Source organism: Symphalangus syndactylus, chromosome 5 (genome assembly GCF_028878055.3).
Source record: "Symphalangus syndactylus isolate Jambi chromosome 5, NHGRI_mSymSyn1-v2.1_pri, whole genome shotgun sequence".
NCBI classification, from domain to species: Eukaryota; Metazoa; Chordata; class Mammalia; order Primates; family Hylobatidae; genus Symphalangus; species Symphalangus syndactylus.
In genome coordinates this window covers 117,375,236-117,396,563 of record NC_072427.2, presented here as the reverse complement: position 1 = coordinate 117,396,563, position 21,328 = coordinate 117,375,236, and the positions used below count along the sequence as shown (strand labels likewise).

Genomic DNA, 21,328 nt, shown 5'->3' with positions numbered 1-21,328 from the left:
GCTCGCAAAGGTCAAACTTAATGGATGGACGAGCAGCGCGCTACCGCAGCTTTCTTCCGCCTCGGGAAGGTGGCGGCCGCGGATGAGGAGGCCCCTAAGCGAGTACGGAATGGAGCCGGGGGGCGGAGATGCTATCCTCACTTTGCGTGGTCTCCAGAACCGCTCCCACGGCAAGATAAAGCTGCGAAAGAGAAAGTCTACCTTGTACTTCAGCACCCGGGAGAAGAGCGCCAGGCGCCGCGGGGGTGAGTGAGGGGACGCTGTCTGGACAGCTCCTGCCCCATCTAAAAGGAGCCTCGTATATTTCATTACCAGCCAGTTGCCCGTTGAACTCTGTGTTGCCAGATCTTAACGAGTTTTGAAATGCTGGAAACATAGATTTTAATATAAATTCTGATTTTTAAATGTTGGCAACTACATTCAAATTTTTAAAAAATACTCTGTATTTGGCCGACAGGCTGTCCATTTGTGGTCAAGAGCAGGACTTTGGAGACAGCAGACAGACCCGGGTTTGAATCCTGATAAGTAATTTACAACTTTATTTGGACAAGGCAGTTTAATTTCTGGGCCTCAATTTGCTTGTCTGTAAAATGGGGCTAATAATACTTATCCCATAATATTGTTTGGAGGATTAAGTGAGATGCATGTAAAGAAATTAACACAGTGCCTGGCATATATAATAGTAAGCATCAATATATATGTACAGAGGACCATTTTATATTGCACATATACAAAGGGCTGCTTCCCAAATTAGTAATTTGTTAGCTGGTTTCTTTCATTAGATACACACATAGTATGACCTAATTAATTAGCCTAAGGCCTTAGTTAACCCACTCTTTTTTTTTGTATTTATTTTAATATTATCTTTATACAATAAGTTGCAAGAAAAGTTGGTTAAACTAAAAGAGTGGCAGTCACCCAGTGATGAGGCTGTGGTCCTTGTATAACCTTCCCCAGGTTGGCTGTAAGAATGGTGTGGAGGGGCCAGAGGTCCCTACTGTGCCTTACAAGGGGCCAACCAGAGCAGCAGATTTTAAGTTCTGCAAGTGGAACTGCCTGACTTTTGTGCCACTATTACCTGTTTTGTTCTGTTTTTCAGATCTTCTTGGAGAAAACATTTATCTGGTCTTGTTTACCATAGCTTTACGAATATTAAACTGCTTTTTAGTGCAGACAAGTTTTGTTCCAGATGAATACTGGCAGTCTCTTGAAGTTTCACATCACATGGTTTTCAAATATCCTTTGTGGTTTCTTTTCCAGACTATGAGTGTGTATTCATCTTGGAAATTGTGCTCAGTTTCTTTTAGAGTAGTCCCCCCTGCTCCCTCGTCTTCAGGAGATAGTTTCCAAGATCCCTAGTGGATGCCTGAAACTGTAGACAGTACCAAACTCTATATATATTGTTTTTATATATGTAAAAAATATACACATGCTTATGATAAAGTTTATACAAATTAGGTACAGTAAGAGATTAACAGTATTAAAATATAACAAGTATAAAGTATAACACAATACTATAATAAAAGTTATGTGAACGTGGTCTCTCTCAAAATATCTTCGTATTTTCAGACAGTGGTTGACTATGGGCAACTGAAACCATTGAAAGTGAAACCACAGATAAGGGGGAACTACTATACTTATTTTCAGTTTTCCATATTTTCCCCAAATAATTTTAACTCATCAAGGTTCACCATTATTTTATACAAATATTTCTCCTGTATCTTTCTTTTATGTTAATATACTTGACACAGCCATTAGCTTACATTCCCACAGTACTTAGCACTTGGAGGATACAGAGAAAGTAAAAAACACATTACTGCCTTGAAGAAGTTGAGTTTAGTTGGCCAGTTGAATTTTTAATGCAAATATCCAGTATAAAATGCTGTTTTGACTGCCACAAAATAAAATATTATTTTATAAATGGAAATGAAAATAGATTTTGCCAAGTGAAGTGGCGTGCACCTGTAGGGGCAGGAGGACCACTTGAGCCCAAGTTTGAGACCAGCCTGGGCAAGAGAATGAGACCCCATCTTAAAAAAAGAAAAAAAAACACAGAAATAGGTTTCAATATTATTTGACATTTACTCCTTAATGTTACTAATTATGGTTATTTGACTTGGGAATGGACAGAGAGATTGAGGAGTTACACTTATCCCTTAATCTTTGCAAGCATTTACAAGATTCTTCATCTTTTAGGGAAAGATAGTGTTCAGTTGCTGGTAAGTTTAAATAAAAGTAACCAAAATACTTATAAAAGTAGATTTACTCTACCTTTTTCAAATCTTAATGTATATTAACTAAATGATATTGGGGCCATGGAATTTGTTTTTAAAAGGCTACTGTTGCTAAAGTCCAGCCATATCTGGGAAGCCCATGATACTACAGACATACTGTGATGTGTAACTCTTTAGTTTGTGCTGAAATACAAGACTGAGCATGAAAATATCCTGCCGTGAGGAATCCTGTTATGATGTGCAGATTTTCAAAATGACTATATTATGTATTATTTGGACATTAGAAGTGTACTTCTTTCTTTTTTTTTGGGGGGGGGGAACAGAGTTTTGCTCTTGTTGCCCAGGCTGGAGTGCAATGGCGTGATCTTGGCTCACCACAACCTCCACCTCCCAGGTTCAGGCGATTCTCCTGCCTCAGCCTCCCGAGTAGCTGGGATAACAGGCATGCACCACCACGCCCGGCTAATTTTGTATTTTTAGTAGAGACAAGGTTTCTCTGTGTTGGTCAGGCTGGTCTCGAACTCCTTACCTGAGGTGATCTGCCCGCGTGGTGGCTCACGCCTGTAATCCCAGCACTTTGGGAGGCCGAGGCAGGTGGATCACCTGAGGTTGGCAGTTTGAGACCAGCCTGACCAACACAGAGAAACCCCGTCTCTACTAAAAATACAAAATTAGCCAGGCGTGGTGGCATATGCCTGTAAGCCCAGCCTTTCTGGAGGCTGAGGCAGGAGAATCGCTTGAACCCAGGAGGTGGAGGTTGTGGTGAGCCAAGATCACGCCATTGCACTCTAGCCTGGGCAACAAAAGCGAAACTCCATCCCCCCACCCCCCGCAAAAAAAGTATCACTTGAGAGCACCGTTGTATTTTATGTTTTTTACCTTGTAAGTAGAAGACCATGTGATATGATTTTATGAAGTCTGTATACATCTAAACCCACTGAGGATTTAGTGTTGAAATTAAAACTTTAAAAATTTTAATTTGACAAAAATTTAATGATCTGCATAATCATTGTGCTATATAGTAATTAGGCATCAACAGTAAGTAGGATTGTAATTCCTAGGCTATTAATTGCTGGGGTCAGTTGCCAGGAGATGGTACAAGGGCAGGACTAATGGTGAAAAAGTTTCTCTAGCCTCACTCCCATGATCTTTTAAGCTGTCATCAGATGAGACGGCTCTCCCTGATTTCTGTCAGTGGGGGTTAATGGCTCAGCATTCCAAAGGCAGTCCAAATCCTGAGGTGTTTTGTGTAGCTTAGAAAGACACAGGTTCTAGGGTATTTGTTTTAGGGTAGGGTTGTACTCTCCCCGTTGCAATATTTGCTTCCCCATTATTGAGAAATTAGGGTTAAACCAGTGAAACTGATGCATCAAATGGGAAGATGATGGGGAAGGAGAATTCAGAGCAGTAGCAGAGTTTCTTCCATTAACACAGGTAGAATTTAGGAGCTGCAACCTGGCTTTTCTCCTCTTACAGTTATCTACTAGTTTATAGATTATGCAAGGTATCCATAAAGTCTGGAATCACAAGAAAATATACATAATCTCATCAATGACATTTTATATCTCAGGAAGTAGGTCAGATTACAAATGAAGAGGTCTTCAAGATAGAAAAATTTCCTGCTCCTCCAAGACCTATCCACTGCCCTCCATCTGTAGTTGACCCACCAGGTCATTTTGTGATGTAAAGGAAGCCTCCCCTGACCCGCTCCAACCCCTCTAAAAGGAACTCATTGTCATATCTAGAACTTGACCCTGTAGAGATTCATTAGGATATGATCAGTCATTCATACTCTCATATTGATTATTTTAAGCAAATTGTATGCATAATTTTGAAGCTAGAAGAGGTTGGAGAAGTGAAGTAAATAGACCAAGGTCACAGCGTGTTAAAAGTAGAACTAGAGCTAAATCCTAGGTGTATTTACTCACAGCCTAGTGCTCTTCCCAGATAGCAGCTCCTGTACAAACTGCATAAGGCTTATGCACAGCTGGGCATGGTGGCTCACAGTTGTAATCTCAGCACTTTGGGAGGCTGAGGTGGGAGGATTGCTTGAGGCCAGGAGTTTGAGACCAGCCTGGGCAACATAGCAAAACTCTGTTTCTACAAAAAATTTTTAAAAAGGAGAGATGGCTTAGAGCTGCACTGTCCACCATAGTAGCCACTAGCTAACATGTAGCTGTTGAAGACTTCAAGTGTGGCTAGTCCAACTCGAGAAGTGCTGGAAATGTAAAATACATAATGAATGTCAAAGGCCTAGTACAAAAAAAGAATAAAAATATTTTTATAATTTTTTATTGATTACATGTTCAAATGATGATGCCTTAGATATATTGGGTTAGACAAGATGAAATTAATTTTACCTGTTTTGGATTTGGGGGTCATTTGTTTTTACTTTTTAATTTGCCAGCTATCGAACTTAAATTACACGTGTGGCTCATGTGATATGTCTTTTGGCCTGTGATGACATGGAACATGTGAAAAGAAAGAGGAAGAGGAGGGGAAACCTGAATGGGGAACCACAGTAAGGTTTGTTGGGTTTTGTTTTTTTTGAGACGGAATCTCACTCTGTCGCCCAGGCTGGAGTGCAGTGGCATGATCTTGGCTCGCTGTAACTGCCGCCTCCCGGGTTCAAGTGATTCTCCTGCCTCAGCCTCCCGAGGACCTGGGATTACAGGTACCCGCCACCACACCTGGCTAATTTTTGTATTTTTAGTAGAGACGGGGTTTCACCGTGGCCAGGCTGGACTCAAATGATCTGCCTGCCTCTGCCTCCCAAAGTGTTGAAATTGCAGGGGTGAGCCACCAAGCTTGCCAACAGTAAGGTCTTTGAATAGTCAGAAGACAACAAAAGGGTATTTGACTCCTGTAGCTTAGGGGAGGAGTCAGGAGCTTAAAGAACAGAAGTATGGAATGAGGAGCTGCCAACATAGGCCTGGTGCTCAAGTTACGCCTGGCATGTTCTTCTCTTTACCTCACTCCACTGCCTTATTTTACTCTTTAGCAGGTCCTTACTGTAACATGGAAAATTATGGCATCAAAAATCTGGAGAGACTGCTAATGACTGGGAGTTCAGAACTCCACTTATTTTTACGCAAAAGTCTACTTTGTTTTAAATTCAAGATTTCTACTTAACCACCCTTGAAAAACTTCTCAAAAAAAATAAATAAAAATAAATAAAAAAAAGAAAAACTTCTCTTTATTGAGGGTAAACGTCTCTAGCTGTTAACCTCATAATCATAGATAGTATCCTCTAGACACTTTGTAATGTATATGTGGATCTCCAAACTGACACAATACTGAAGGCAGAGTAACTAGTTCAGAATATGGTGGGTCCATTAACTTACATTTCTCAGAGCACAGGAATTCTTTTAGCTTTTTAATAGCTACCTCACACTGTTGGCTCATATTAAGTTTGTAGCCAAATTGACTTTTCATATGAACTGCTTTCAGGGGGCCTGGGAAGTAAGGATGAAGCTTATAGCTCCCTATGCAGAGTAAACAGAAGGTAGGTACATGAGTGCCTCTTCCTGTATTTTACAGGGCACAGTTTATGTGGAATTAAGTACTGGGTGCCTTTAACTTTCCAATTATAGCATTTATTTACACACTGTGGACAAAAAGAACATAAAGTGCTAAAAGCCACTGACAACTAAAAGTAAAGCAGCTCCTATAATGTGAAGTTAATGAAGTCTGCTTCAACAAAAATATGAATTAATGGCCGGCGCGGTGGATCACGGTTGTAATCCCAGCACTTTGGGAGAGTGAGAGGGGTGGATCACCTGAGGTCAGGAGTTCGAGACTAGCTGGCCAACATGGTGAAACCCCATCTCTACTAAAAATAGAAACATTAGCAGGCATGGTGGTAGGCACCTGTAATCCCAGCTACTTGGGAGGCTGAGGCAGGAGAATCGCTTGAACTTGGGAGGTGGAGGTTGCCATGAGCCAAGATCGCACCACTGCACTCCAGCCTGGATGACAGAGTGAGACTCTGTCTCCCAAAAATAAAAAAATACAAACTCACGTATAAATTTTTAGAAACACATCTTTTAAACAAACCAAGATTAAATTGTGCTCAACCAGCAAGTGTTATTTTGTTAGTATTAACTATGACATCTTTTTTTTTAAACTCTGAGAGATGCTAGTGCATAGCATTAGCATTTCTAACTATAATTTAGTTGTAATACATTTAGTCTTTATTTCAGTTTTACACTTAAATTTACTCTTTAGTGTCATCTGAATACCATGTTCCTATAATTGCAGAATATTTGTGCTTTTTTAAAAAGTAATTTGTTAGCCGGGTGCGGTGGCTCATGCCTGTAATCCTAGCACTTTGGGAGGCTGAGGCGGGCAGATCACAAGGTTGGGAGATCAAGACCATCCTGGCTAAAATGGTGAAACCTCGTCTCTACTAAAAATACAAAAAATTAGCCAGGCGTGGTGGCATGCATCTGTAGTCCCAGCTACTCGCAAGGCTAAGGCAGGAGAATCGCTTGAATCTGGGAGGCAGAGGTGGCAGTGAGCCAAGATCACACCACTGCACTCCAGCCTGGGCAACAGAGCAAGACTCCGTCTCGCTGGGCACGGTTGCTCACGCCCGTAATCCCAGCACTTTGGGAGGCCGAGGCAGGTGGATTGCCTGAGTTCAGGAGTTCAAGACCAGCCTGAGCAACATGGTGAAACCCCATCTCTACTAAAATACAAAAAATTAGCCGGGCGTGGCGGCGTGTGCCTGTAGTCCCAGCTACTCGGGAGGCTGAGGCAGGAGAATTGCTGGAACCCAGAAGGCGGAGCTTGCAGTGAGCCGTGATTGTGCCACTGCACTCCACCCTGGGCAACAGAGTGAGACTCCATCTCCAAAAAAAAAAAAAGACTCCGTCTCAAAAAAAAAAAAGTATTTCTTATTATCTTATATCTTATAGATAATATAATCTTATTATCTATATTGCAGGATAGAGAAGCAGTATAACTTAGTAATTAAAGTCAGGCAGACCTGGGTTTATAATGCTGGCTTTCATACTTACTAGCTGTGTAGCCTTGGAAAATTAGTTAACCTCTCTGTGCCTCAGTTTCCTCATCTATAAAACAGTTCTTGACTCAGAAGATTGTTAGGACTGAATGAGGTGACACATATAAAATACTTAGCATGATACGTAGTACACAGTGCTGCAAATATTTGAATTTTTAAAAACCTGTTGTTGCTAATGAATATAAATATACTTTTAAAATAGAAACTTGGCCAGGCACGGTGGCTTACACCTGTAATCCCGGCACTTTGGGAGGCTGAGGTGGGCGGATCACGAGGTCAGGAGATCGAGACCATGCAGCCTAACATGGTGAAACCCCATCTCTACTAAAAATACAAAAAAATTAGCCGGGCGTGGGAGGCTGAGGCAGGAGAATGGCGTGAACTCGGGAGGCGGAGCTTGCAGTGAGCTGTGATCGCGCCACTGGACTCCAGCCTGGGCGACAGAGCAAGACGTCTCATAAAAATAAATAAATAAAACAGAAACTTAACACAATTAAATGATTGGCTATTAATATTTACATTAAAATTAAGGCCAGGCACAGTGGCTCACACTTGTAATCCCAACACTTTGGGAGGCCAAGGTAGGAGTATCATTTGAGGCAAGGTTAGCTGAGTGTGGCAGTGCATGTCTGAAGTCCTAGCTACTCAGTAGACTGAGGCAGGAAAATTGCTTCACTCCTGGATTCAAGGCTGCAGCCTGGGTAACAGAGTGAGACCCTGTCAATCAATCAATATAATAAAAATAATTTTAAAATATATTTATAATATATATGTGTGTATATATGTGTATAAATGTCATATATACACACACATACAGAGAATGAGACTGGTAAATATTTTATATTTATATATAAAGATATATATTTATAATATATTTTATATTTATAATGTATGTGTGTCTATATATGTGTATATACGTCATATATACACACATACAGAGAATGAGACTGGTAAAACTTAAAACTACATTGATTATTTTAATGAGAACATAATTTTTGTAGAAAAAAGGATGTAGTTTTACGGAAGAATAGAAAAATATATTGCCTATTTTTGTACTAAGAATGGCTTCCCATAGATTGTTGGATCAACTTGTTGACTTTTATCATAATTCAGTTTGAACCAACAGATGTTTTTAACATCCTGTTCTTCTTTTTAACTGATGAAGATTTGGATTCCTAGACTTGCCCAAGCACTTCTGTCTGCTGTAGCAGATGTCAGACTTTACTCATTAATGAAGCAACTAGAAAATCAGGAAGTGGCAAGATGGGTGGTAAGTCCTAAATACTTTAGAAGCTGTATGCCAGTTATTTCGTTCCTATGGGTATAAAGCTCATGGAAACATTGATTCCCAAAACAATTTTAGAAGATAATTCATACAACTTTATAGAGGTACTTCCATAAATAAGAACAGTAACATGCAAGTGGCACCTGCCATATCTTTCCTTCGGATGAAGCCCTGGACAGTGTAAGCCACTGATGCCCTCAAACCCTATGAGAGTCTAAACCCTGGGAGACAACCTTTGGAAGCCCCTTCACTCCTCAAAACTGTCCTTGCCTCTCTTTCCATAGAACTAAGTAGGGATAGTTCTAAATTACCAACTACCTCACAAAGCATCTTAGCTATTCACAACCCTTGTTCTGTTCCTCTACCCAGCCTCTATCTGAGGTGCAGCCCTTGAAATCTTTTTGCACTGAAACTCTTTCACTTCTGAATGGGATGTTGGAAGTATTAGGTTGGTGCAAAAGTAATTGTGGTTTGTGCCACAACAATATTAGGTTGCTGCAATTACTGCACTCATGTAAGGAAGAAAGTATAGTATAGAAGACTATCTTTTGTCATATGACTTATTTCAAGATGGGGAGATCAATTCCTGACATCTCCCACTCCAATCTTGAATGGATTTTTCCCATTTAAACAATATCCTGATGAGGGATTGGATTCTGTAGTACTGTTGTTAATTCACTTGGCTCTTTGTAAAGTTAATAAGCTTATATGAGCCTGTTTGAAAGTCTTACTACCTTTTTTATATTGTTTCTATTGGAAAATACATTCTAAATTCCAAGTAACCAATTTAGCAACATATTTCTGAAATATAATTTATTAATAAATTAGAAAGGGAACATTTCTGCAGGTATTATTTTCCTTTGCATTAAAAAGAAAGATTGGCTTAGCAACTAAGTCCTTGCTAATTGATTCAGCAATATGATTAGCCTCATTATTTTGTGCTTATATTTTATGTAATTGCTGAAGGCTCAACATAAAATGGTAGGCAAAAGTCATGATGGCTTTGAAGTCCTTCCTCCAAAGATACAGCACTAGGGCCGGGTGTGGTGGCTCACCCCTATAATCCTAGCACTTTGGGGGGCCGAGGTGGGTGGATCACAAGGTCCGGAGTTCGAGACCAGCCTGGCCAACATGGTGAAACCCTGTCTCTACTAAAAATACAAAAATTATCCAGGCATAGTGGCGGACGCCTGTAATCCCAGCTACTCAGGAAGCTGAGGCAGGAGAATTGCTTGAACCCAGGAGGCAGAGATTGTGCCACTGCACTCTAACCTGGGTGACAGAGCAAGACTCCTTCTCTAAAAAAAAAAAAAAAAAGGATACAGCACTAGGTTCTTCTAGTTTAGGAAAAACCTTTACTTTCATGAAAATTGGGAACATTTTTTAAAGGCTATATTTGGTGAGATGGGAAGCTAGTGCCACATGCTTAACAATTGCCTCAACTAACAAGTTTAACACATTTGTTTTGTAGACTTAATGGTGCTCTGTGTGCATGTTCTTCCAAAAACTGATTCATTAATTTAGTCAATTTCCAAATTAAAATTTAATAATGTCTCCTGACTTTTTTTCCTCTTTCCTCTTTTGTCTTAATTTTTCATCAGCATTCCAAAACAGGGAGACATTCCAAACAAGTGCAACATTCCAAACAAGGTCAACAAAAAACAGTCATAATACTTGTGTCAGTACTATAAGACAGTTTGAGAAATACTGATTGGAAGAATCTAGTTATGAATTTCAATCATCTGTAAACTCTACCATCAAAGAATCTGTTTTTTATGTGTTTCATTAATGGAAAGTGGGATTTTAAATCAAATGAAGTGCCATAAAAATGCACCTGAAAGTATAAACTTCTTAACATGAACAAATATAGATCTGCTATTACCATAAACCTGTGTTTGATATAACTTTCTAAAAACAACGTTTGGGCATGCCTACTTACTTTAACATCATCTACCTTTTGATGTCCTTTTCACAATATTTAGACTTGCTTGCTATTTAGAAGATAATATGTACTAAGGTTTTCCATTTCCAACTTCATACATGTTTGCTCTATACTTTTTCTTAGTTTTTTTGCCAGCTGTGCTCCTGGTTCACATGGTATTGCTGTACCAGAACCCTTACAAACACCATGGAAACTGTTCTCACTATAATTGCTCTTTTCTACTACCCTTTGGAAGGTTCAAAGTCTATGAACAGGTAAGAAAAATTATTGTTAATAATTATGTACAAAACTCTGCTTTTGAAAAATCTTAAATATCAGCATATTGTAATGTCTAGTAGACCCCCTAATTTTCATGAGTCATGAGAACCACAAATTTTCAGTTGATATATTATAGCAGAAAACAGATAATACTTAAACAGGATAATTAAGGAGAGTTTAACAAAAGGAATATTTGCAAAGGTTTAGACAATCTTTAGGAAAGCCAATATGGAAACACCATAGTACCCCCAGCATAGTTATAGCAGGAAGTCTGTATTATCTCTAGGCCCCAAGGAGCAAGGAGAAGAAATGGTTACTGGAATCTATAAAAAGCTATAATCGTAAGAGAGGGCCCCAGCAGGGACAGGCACAGCCAGCCTTTAGCAATAATGAGGAGACAGCCAGGGGACTAAATAATCCTGACCCAACTCTTCTGCCTCTCAGCCCAAAACAGTCAGAAGCCAGAAAGCAAGGTAGCCACTGATGCTGTCCATTCAGGTCAGCTTTCCTACGTGCAGACTGAATAAAGGCTGGAGGAGAAGAGATTTGGCAGGGCAAATAGGAAATACTTGGACTTTATTTGGCTTCCTTTAAACTGGGGAAACAAATACCACGCAATGGGAACATGAGTGAAGGCATAGAACTGTAAATGGGCTTCATTTACAGTTACAGTTACAGTCTATTCAAGGCAGACTGTCCAGAGTAGTTATAGAGTGTTGTAGGATGCATGGAAGAAGAGAAGAATAAGGGATGAGGCTGGAATGGGACTTTGAATTTGGATTTTATTCTGTAGGTAATAGGGAACCATTTGAGGCGTTTGAGCAGCATGACAATCAAATCTGATTTTGAAAAACTTCTTTTGTAATAGCAGTATTTAGGATATACTGAAAGCAAAAAAGCCAGAATTTGGGATCTAGTTAAAATTCTAGTATCCATTCTTCCTACACAAAAGGTTGTTAGGATGATCAAATCAAATAAGATCATTTCTGTCTTAGACTCTCTTAACTACAAGAAAAAGCATTCACTCAAGTTACATATATGATGAGGACTTTATTTTAAGGCTAAAAGGATAAATGGGCATCTCAAGCCTTGTGGCTAGGACTGGAAGAAAACTGTAGAATATCTGAGCCACACAAATGAATTGAAATGTTATGCAGAATCCAAGGCAGTTTTGGGGAATGGGCTGTTTTGTTGTGCCTTTATATCCCAAATAGCCTATGAATCCTGCCTTAGTCTTCCATCATTTAGGGGCTTAGCTAGTCTCTGTCCACTTCTGTTCTTGCTAGCAATTACCCAAATTTCTCCATATCTCACATTCAATTTGAGAGAATTGAATTAGGTCCATTAAATGTGATTGTCTCTATCTGGACATAACTTTATTTCACACTGGCCAGCCTTAGATTGGCTACCTGGGCCCAGGTCCCCTTCCCTAATTCAGTCAGGAAGTGCAAGGGTCATGTGGTACAAAAGGACTGCTATATAAGCATTTTTCCTTGTATAAGCATGACAGATACTATTCCAGACCTGACAATAAAATGACATTTTGCACATTCCTTTAAAAAATGCAAGTATTGGCCGGGCATGGTGGTTCACGCCTGTGATCTCCACACTTTGGGAGGCCGAGACGGGTGGATCACTTGAGGTCGGGAGTTCGAGACCAGTGTGGCCAACATGTTGAAACCCCGTCTCCACTAAAAATACAAAATTAGCTGGATTTGGTGGTGCATGCCTATAATCCCAGCTACTCGGGAGGCTGAGGCAGGAGAATCACTTGAACCCAGGAGGTGAGGGTTGCAGTGAGTCAAGGTCACATCATTGCACCCCAGCCTGGGCAACAAGAGCAAAACTCTGTCTCGAGAAAAAAAAAAAATTGTGGAGATGGGGTCTCTTTAGGTTGCCCAGCTGGTGTTCAACTCCGGGATCAAGTAATCCTCCCACCACGGCCTCTTAAAGCGTTGGGATTACAGGCATGGGCCATCAAACCTGGCCTAAATTTCAAGCTCATGTATCAAAATCTGGATTTCAAGTTTCTCTTAAAAAATTGGAAGTTCTAATAGTATTTTGGGCTAGGATTCCTTCATGACAATACCATGGTTCAAACTTAGCCTACATTTCTCATTTTTATTTTATTTTATTTTTTTTGAGACAGTTTCGCTCTGTCACCCAGGCTGGGGTACACTGGCTCCATCTCGGCTCACTGCAACCTCTGCCTCCCGGGTTCAAGCAATTCTCCTGCCTCAGCCTCCCGAGTAGCTGGGACTACAGGCGTGCGCCACCACGCCCAGCTAATTTTTGTATTTTTAGTAGAGACAGGGTTTCACCATGTTGGCCAGGCTGGTCTTGAACTCCTGACCTAGTGATTCAGCTGCCTCGGCCTCCCAAAGTGCTGGGATTACAGGCGTGAGTCACCGCATCCAGCCCCTTCTCTCATTTTTATAGTTTACTGGGTCTCCATAAGCATTTGAATTTGTTATCCTTGAACTTACATCCTCATCAACATTATAGATTTCATTCTTTTTTTTTCTCTTTTTTGAGATGGAGTTTCATTCTTGTTGCCCAGGCTAGAGTGCAATGGCATGATCTCAGCTCACTGCAACCTCCACCTCCCAGGTTCAAGCGATTCCCCTGCCTCAGCCTCCCAAGTAGCTGGGATTACAGGCACCTGCCACTGCACCCAGCTAATTTTTTTCTATGTTTAGTAGAGACAGGGTTTCACCATTTTGGCCAGACTGGTCTTGAACTCCTGACTTCAGGTGATCCACCCACCTCAGCCTCTCAAAGTGCTGGGATTGCAGGCCTGAGCCACTACACCTGGCCTACAGATTTCTTTATAGTTATTTTTATTAGCTAATAGGTATATAATGGTAATACAGGTTGTCTTATTTTGCTTTCTTTTAATTTTTTACAGGGCTAAGTATTTTTCCACATAATAATATACTATCCATAGTCCTCATGATTAAATTATCAAATCATCTCTTTCAACCATTAGTTTAGGGAAGTCCTGTTAATAAAAATCTATATTTCTATCCATGACCAAACAGTTTATACAGTAGGCCTTTTATCAGTTGTATGTATATATATTTCACTTGGCTAAAATTAACTTACTTTCAAAACAAAATTATACATACTCTGAGCCCGTCACTGCCTAAATAATCCTGTTTCTTTAAATGCGCATTCTTTTTCTTAGAGAAAGTCTCTCTGTATGACTTTCTTATAGCTCCTTAGGAGAAACTTGATCATTTTTTTTTTATCAAGAAAGTAATTGGCAAAGTTATGAGATAAAAAGTATACTTTTTAGCACAGAAGACTGGCATTAAGACATATGATAACTTCTTATTTGAAAATACTAGAATTAGAAGATGAGCACTGAAAACGGCTTTAGATATTATCTTTTTTAAAAGATAAGAAAAACTAGACCCACAAAGCGTTAAGTAACCTGCAAAAGTTAATATAGCTATTTAGGCCAGGCACAGTGGCTCCTGCCTGTCATCCCAGCACTTTAGGAGGCCGAGGCTGGCAGATCACCTGAGGTCAGGAGTTTGAGACCAGCCTGGCCAACATGGTAAAACCCCGTCTCCCATTAAAAATACAAAAAATTAGCCGGGCATGGGGATTAGCCTGTAATCCCAGCACTTTAGGAGGCCGAGGTGGGCGGATCACCTGAGGTCAGGAGTTTGAGGACAGCCTGGCCAACATGGTAAAACCCCGTCTTTACTAAAAATACAAAAAATTAGCCGGGCATGGTGGTACACACCTGTAATCCCAGCTACTTGGGATGCTGAGGCAGGAGAATCGCTTGCACCTGGGAGGCAGAAGTTGCCGTGAGCCAAGATCATGCCATTGCACTCCAGCCTGGGTGACAGAGTGAGATTCTGTCTCAAAGGAAAAAAAAAAAAAAAAGTTCATATAGCTATTTATACCAAAAGGAAAATGTCAAATCACAGCGTAAATGATAGATAACTTCAAGTTAATTTCCCACTTGTCTTATCACACATTTTCCTCTTACAGTGTCAAGTACTCATCCCTGGTGGCACTTGCCTTCATAATTCGTCCCACAGCTGTCATTCCGTGGACACCTTTGCTCTTCAGACATTTTTGTCAAGAACCAAGAAAGCTTGATCTTATTCTACATCATTTTTTACCTGTAGGGTAAGTGTGGCAATAATCCATCCATTTATTTAGTAGCCTATAAATCACAGATTATGAACAAGATTTTACATCTTTCAGTTAATTATTTTATCTTCTAATGTCAATGAGAACTCTTAGTACAAGGAAATAGAGTAACGCAAAACTTATATATTATATTCTTATATTTATGATCCTGATTATAACTATTTTAATTTGCTTAACTGAATGCTTTTGTAATTATTTCTAACTTAGCATTTTCCAATGCTTTATTTCCCAAATATTTCTCAAATATATTTTAGAGATACTTGATTCTTTTACATTTGTATAAGGCTTTATAATTCATAATGTGTTTTCACATATTACCTCATAATTTTCATAATATTTCAGTCTAGGCAATGTATGTTTTTATTTTGTAGTAGAGAAAACAGGAGGCTGGGAGAAATTAAAAATGTATTAGTCAAAGTCACTGGGCTGGTTGCTATACTGGTATTGAAACCGAGGTCTTCTAACTACACTATGAGCTCCTAGGATCAGTTGTATCCCAAGTATCTAGTAGACTACCCCGAATAATTATTTATTGAAGGGATGACTGCATTCTGACTCTTACAACAGTGATCCTTTTAATATACGATCATGCACCACATAATGACATTTTGGCTAGCACTGGACTGCACTTATGACAGTGGTCCCATAAGATTATATTACCGTATTTTACTGTACTTTAGTTTCTCTGTTTGGCTATATATATTTTATATATATATTTATTTATTTGAGACGGAGTCTCACTCTGTCACCCAGGCTGGAGTGCAATGGCACAATCTCACTTGACTGCAGCCTCCGCCTCCCAGGTTCAAGTGATTCTCCTGCCTCAGCCTCCCAAACAGCTGAGATTACAGGCGCCTGCCACCACGCCCAGCTAATTTTTTTATTTTTAGTAGAGTTGGGGTTTCACCATGTTGGCCAGCTAGTCTCAAACTCCTGACCTCAGGTGATCCACCCACCTTGGCCTCCCAAAGTGCTAGAAATGCAGGCGTGGGCCACCATGCCCAGCCTATTTAGCTATAGTTAGATACACAGATACATAGCATTGTGTTACGATTGCTTACAACATTCAGTATAGTACCATGCTGTATAGGTTTGCAGCCAAGGAGCAGTAGGCTATACCATATAGCCTACATGTCTGTAAGCTGTACCATCTAGGCTTGTGTAAGTGCACTCTATGATGTTTGCACAATAATGAAACTGCCTAATGATGCAGTTCTCAGAATGTATCCCCATTGTTAAGTAATGCATGACTGTACTAGTATTCACTAGTCACAAGTATTTTTCAGGTAGCAATCTGAAAAGGACTAAATTATCTTGCATCTCAGTTGCTACTGTTGTCATTTCTCAGATGTATTAATAACATTGCATTAAACATATTCATTCATTCAGGAAGTATTTAATCCTACTATGTGCCAGGCAGTGTTCCAGATGTAGGAGATACATTAGTTTAACCAAAAAAAGTACCTGCCTTCATGAAGTTTACATTCTAGTAGGGAGAGACAGACAGCTAAAAAGATAGAGTAAATATATATTTGTCAAGTGATGGTAATACAGGGAAAAATAAATGTGAGATAAGGAGGATAGAATGCCAGTGCTTGGGGTAATGGGAGAGCTGTTATTTTAAATAGGGTGGTTGGGAAAGATCACCACGATAAGGTGACCCTGGAGCCAAAACTTAAAGGAGTTGAGACAGTGAACCATGTAGTTACTTGATGAGAGAGTATTCCAGGCAAAGGAGCCAGCCAAGTACTAAGTATGTTGGGCATGTTCAAGGAACAGCAAGGAGACTGATGTGGCTAAAAGAGAGTGAGCTTGGGAGAATGTAATAATGAGGTCAGAGAGATAGCAGGGGCTCAGTTCATATCGGCTTTAACACTGAGGTAGATAGAAAGCCTTTTTAATCTCATCAGCAGCATGATAATAACTTATTCATTAATAAGCATTTAACCTACTTTGTATCCAACATTTGATAATTCAGAAGTAAGATACGATGTCTGCTCTTAAAGTCAAAGTCTGTGGGGGAAAAAGATATAACAATACAGATGCTCCTTGACTCAGGGTCACATCTTGATAAACTCATTGCAAGCTGAAAATAATCATAAGTCAGGCAAGGCACCGTGGCTCACACCTGTAATCTCAGTGCTTTGGGAGGCCAGGAGTTCAAGAACAACCTGAGCAACATAATGAGACCCCATCTCGACAAAAAAATTTAAAAATTGGCCAAGTATAGGTGGCACTAGGCATGCCTGTGGTCCTAGCTACTTGGGAGGCTAAGGCAGGAGGATCCTTTCAACCCAGGAGTTCAAGGTTGCAGTGAGCTATGATCATTCCACTGCACTCCAGCCTGGGAAACAGAGTGATAACCTGTCTCTAAACAAAATAAATAACAAAGAAAATATTCTACGTCAAAAATGCACTTAACACATCTAACGTACTGAACATCACAGCTTAGCCTACCATAAACATGCTCACTCAGAACACATACATTAGCCTACTGTTGGGTAAAATCATCTAACACAAAGCCTATTTCATAATAAAATATTTGAATATCTCATGTAATTCATTGAATACTAAACTGAAAGTGAAAAACAGAATGGCTGTATGGGTACCATTTTAAAGTTGAAAAATCGTAGGTTGAATCATCATCAGTTAGGGATTGTAATTCTTACCCAGTGATTTCAAGTGTTCTGGTGGTTAGGCGCAGTGGCTCACGCCTGTAATCCCAACACGTTGGGAGGCTAAAGCAGGCACATCACCTGAGGTCAGGAGTTCAAGACCAGCCTGGCCAATATGACGAAACCACGTCTCTACTAAAAATACAAAAAAATTAGCTGGGCATTGTGGCGCATGCCTGTAATCCCAGCTACTTGGGAGGCTGAGGCAGGAGAAACACTTGAACCCCAGAGGTAGAGGTTGCAATGAGCCGAAATTGCACCACTGCACTCCAGCCTGGGCAACAGAGTGAGGCTCCATCTCAAAAATAAAACCTTACATCCAGATTATATATAAAACTTGTAAAAATCTATAACAAAAAGATAACTCATAGAAAAATGATTGAAAAGATTTCATCAGGTACTTCAAAAAATATTAAAATGGCCAGTAAGTATAAAGAGACTGATCTCATTTGTTATCAAGGAAAAACAAAGTAAAGCCACCATGAAACACTACTATACTATACATCCACCCAAATGGCTAAAATGATGTGGAACTTATATATTCCTGTGGGAATGCAAACTAATACACTATTTTGGAAAACTTTTAAGTATTTACAAAAGCTAAATAAATACATAGTTGTACTTACAACTTAGGGCAGGGGTCCCCAGTCCCAAGGCTGTGGACTGGCCCAAGTCCATGGCCTCTTAGGAACTGGGCTGCACAGCAGGAGGTGAGCAAGCAAGTATTACTGCCTGAGCTCCACCTCCTGTCACATTCTTATAGAAGTGTGAACCCTACTGTGAACTGCACATGCAAGGGATCTAGGTTGTGCTCCGTATGAGCATCTAACGTCCAGTGATCTGAGGTGGAACAGTTTCATCCAGAAACCATGCCCTACTCCCACCCCCGCAACCTGTTCGTGGAAAAACTGTCTTTCAAGAAACCAGACCCTGGTGCCAAAAAGGTTAGGGACCGCTACCTTAGGGCCCACCAATTCCAATCCTAGGTATATGTCTAACAGAAATGCATATATATGAATACCAAAAGATGTGGAAAAGAATGTTCATTGCAGCACTATTCACAATAGCTGGAAATGGAAGCACAGTGTCCATAAACAGAAGGAATACATACAGTGTGGTATACAGTTACAATACACAGTATTGTAAATGAATGAACTACAGCATGCAAAAAAACTTGGTTCAATCTCACAAGCATAATGACTAAAGGAATTTGGACATGAGTACATATGGTATGATTCTATTTTTATAAAATTCAAAAAAAGATAAAACTCATCTACGCTGTCAGAAATTAGGATAGTGGTTACCTTTGGGAAAAGGAAGAGTTACCTTTGGGTTACTTTTGGGGAGGAGGTAGGGACGGACTGACTGGAGGGACAAGGGGGTGCTGCTAATACTCTTCATCCTGCTCTGTATGGCAGGTACACAGTTGTGTTCATGTAGTGATGATTCATAGAGCTTTATCTTCATAGCGTATTTTTCTGTATATGTGTTGTGGGAGGCAGTCTCTGAGATGGCCTCGAGTGATCCCATCCTCCTGCTATTTATGTTTTTGTATAATCCCCTCCCCCTTGAACATGGGCTAGATTTGTTGACTCAATTCTAATGAGTAGAATACAGCAGAAGGGATGGGATATCACTTACAAGATGGGGTTATGAAAAGACTATGGTGGCCAGGCACAGTGGCTTACATCTGTAATCCCAGCATTTTGGGAGGCCAAGGGGAAGTATTGCTTGAGCCCCGGAGTTTGAGACCAGTTGGGTAATATAGTGAGACCCCATCTCTATAGAAAATCCAAAAATTATCCAGTCATGGCGGTACACACCTGTCGTCCTAGTTACTTGGGAGGCTGAGGTGGGAGGATCACTTGAGTCCAGGAGGTCAAGGCTGCAGTGAGCCATGATCACATACTACTGCACTCCAGCCTGGGTGACAGAGCAAGACCCTGTCTCTAAAAAAAAGAAAAGAATACATAAATAAAAAGACTATGGCTTCCATCTTGGGTGCCTGTCTCACTTACTCTTGGCTGACTTACCCTGGGTTAAGCCAGTTATTATGTCATGAGGCAGCTTTAAGGAGATGGCCATATGTTGAGGAACTTAGCCCCACCAGCAACCATGTGAGCAAGTTTGGAAGCTGATCTCTCCACCTGTAATTGAACCTTCAGATGAAACTGTAGCCCCTGCTAAGAGCTTGACTACAATTCATGAGCGACTTCGAGCCACAGGCACCCAGCTAAGCAACACCTAGGTTCTTGATCCACAGGAACTGTGAAATGGTAAATATTCATAGTTTAAGTTAACAAGTTTTGGGGTAATTTGTTATACAGCAGTAGTCTTTCAATAATCTTTATATTAATATATTTTTACAATATTAATCGATTAATTATATAATCTTATCTACTGATCTTTATCAATAGATAGCTTTCAAAATGTGTAAATCCATATTCAGTTGGTGAAACTGTAAAGCATTTTTATAGTTGCTTTTGATGCAAGGCATGTACAAAGCCATATGCTAATAGTGGATTTTCAGCAAGCTCCAAATGTGAATCACTATGCTATTTTTGTTTTTCAGCTTTGTTACTTTGAGTTTGTCTCTGATGATTGATCGTATTTTTTTTGGCCAAGTAAGTAAAAGTATATTAAGCTAAGAACTATTTTTATTTTTAATCCATTAATACTTTAGAACAGAGGCAAACGATTTTTTAAATGATATGGGATACATTACAAAAGACTTCTAGGCATATCCTAATAAGCCTTTGGTTCCATTTGTTGTGCTTTCTACATAAAAGAATGAGTACTCCTGGTTAATATTCAGGAGAGTCCATTTTAAGGCAGGGAATTATTAAGTGAGCACTGAATGTTACCTGTTGCTGTTTCTGTCCTTATTGTCAGCTTTATGCTGTAATTCAAATTGTAATGTTTTCAAAGCTTTATCTTCACAGGTAATATGTGACATTGTAAAGTACCACACAGTCCGAAAAATTTGTCTAGTATCCTCCTTATCTCTTAACTGGATATAAAACTTGGATGGAGCTGGAGGCCATTATTCTAAGTGAAATAACTCAGGAATGGAAAGCCAAATATCATATGTTCTTACTTATAAGTGGGAGCTAAGCTATGAGGATGCAAAGACATAAGAATGATCTAATGGACTCTGGTGACTCAGGATGGGGAGGGGTGGGAGAGGTGTGAGAAATAAGAGAGTACATATTGGGTACAGTGTACATTGCTTGGGTGATGGGTGGACCAAAATCCTAGAAATCACCTCTAAAGAACTTATTCATGTAACCAGAAGCCATCTGTACCCCAAAAACCTGAAATAAAAAAAACAAACGTAGATTGCAAAAATATAAGTTTGAATCTCACTTTGAATCTCAAAAATCTAGTTTTACAAATTAACAAAGAACACATTAATACTTAAAGAAGAAAAAATAACAGTTAAGAAGGATTTCATACAGTCATTAATCAAAATTATTAGGCTGGGCATGGTGGCTCACACCTGTAATCGCAGCACTTTGGGAGGCCAAGGCGGGCAGATCACGAGGTCAGGAGATTGAGACCATCCTGGCTAACATGGTGAAACCCCGTCTCTACTAAAAATACAAACAATTAGCCGGGCGTGGTGGCGGGTGCCTGTAGTCCCAGCTACTAGGGAGGCTGAGGCAGGAGAATGGCGTGAACCCGGGAGGTGGAGCTTACAGTGAGCCGAGATCACACCACTGCACTCCAGCCTGG

The 21,328-nt window shown here is 40.0% G+C and overlaps 1 protein-coding gene and 1 long non-coding RNA gene across 9 annotated transcripts in view; both read left to right on the top strand.

Annotated features, from left to right (window-relative positions):
• The first annotated feature begins 50 nt into the window (after positions 1-50).
• PIGB (phosphatidylinositol glycan anchor biosynthesis class B) overlaps positions 51-21,328 on the top strand; it is a 36,501-nt gene continuing 15,223 nt past the window's right edge. For 2 of the 8 annotated variants that reach the window (XM_063639411.1, XM_063639410.1), the window contains exons 1-7: positions 83-245; positions 1,100-1,235; positions 2,102-2,219; positions 8,426-8,530; positions 10,611-10,741; positions 14,754-14,894; positions 20,166-20,217. In XM_063639411.1, the coding sequence (XP_063495481.1) occupies positions 83-245; positions 1,100-1,235; positions 2,102-2,219; positions 8,426-8,530; positions 10,611-10,741; positions 14,754-14,894; positions 20,166-20,217 (846 nt within the window). Of the gene's footprint in view, positions 246-1,099; positions 1,236-1,371; positions 2,220-4,641; positions 4,761-5,671; positions 5,740-8,425; positions 8,531-10,610; positions 10,742-14,753; positions 14,895-20,165; positions 20,218-21,328 lie in introns of those variants that run through there. The other 6 variants (XM_055279212.2, XM_063639409.1, XM_063639413.1 and 3 more) reach the window with 6 other exon arrangements.
• On the top strand, positions 8,537-9,975 carry LOC134736661 (uncharacterized). The gene is made up of 2 exons (XR_010120818.1): positions 8,537-8,993; positions 9,037-9,975. It is a non-coding gene; the product is annotated as an uncharacterized lncRNA (long non-coding RNA).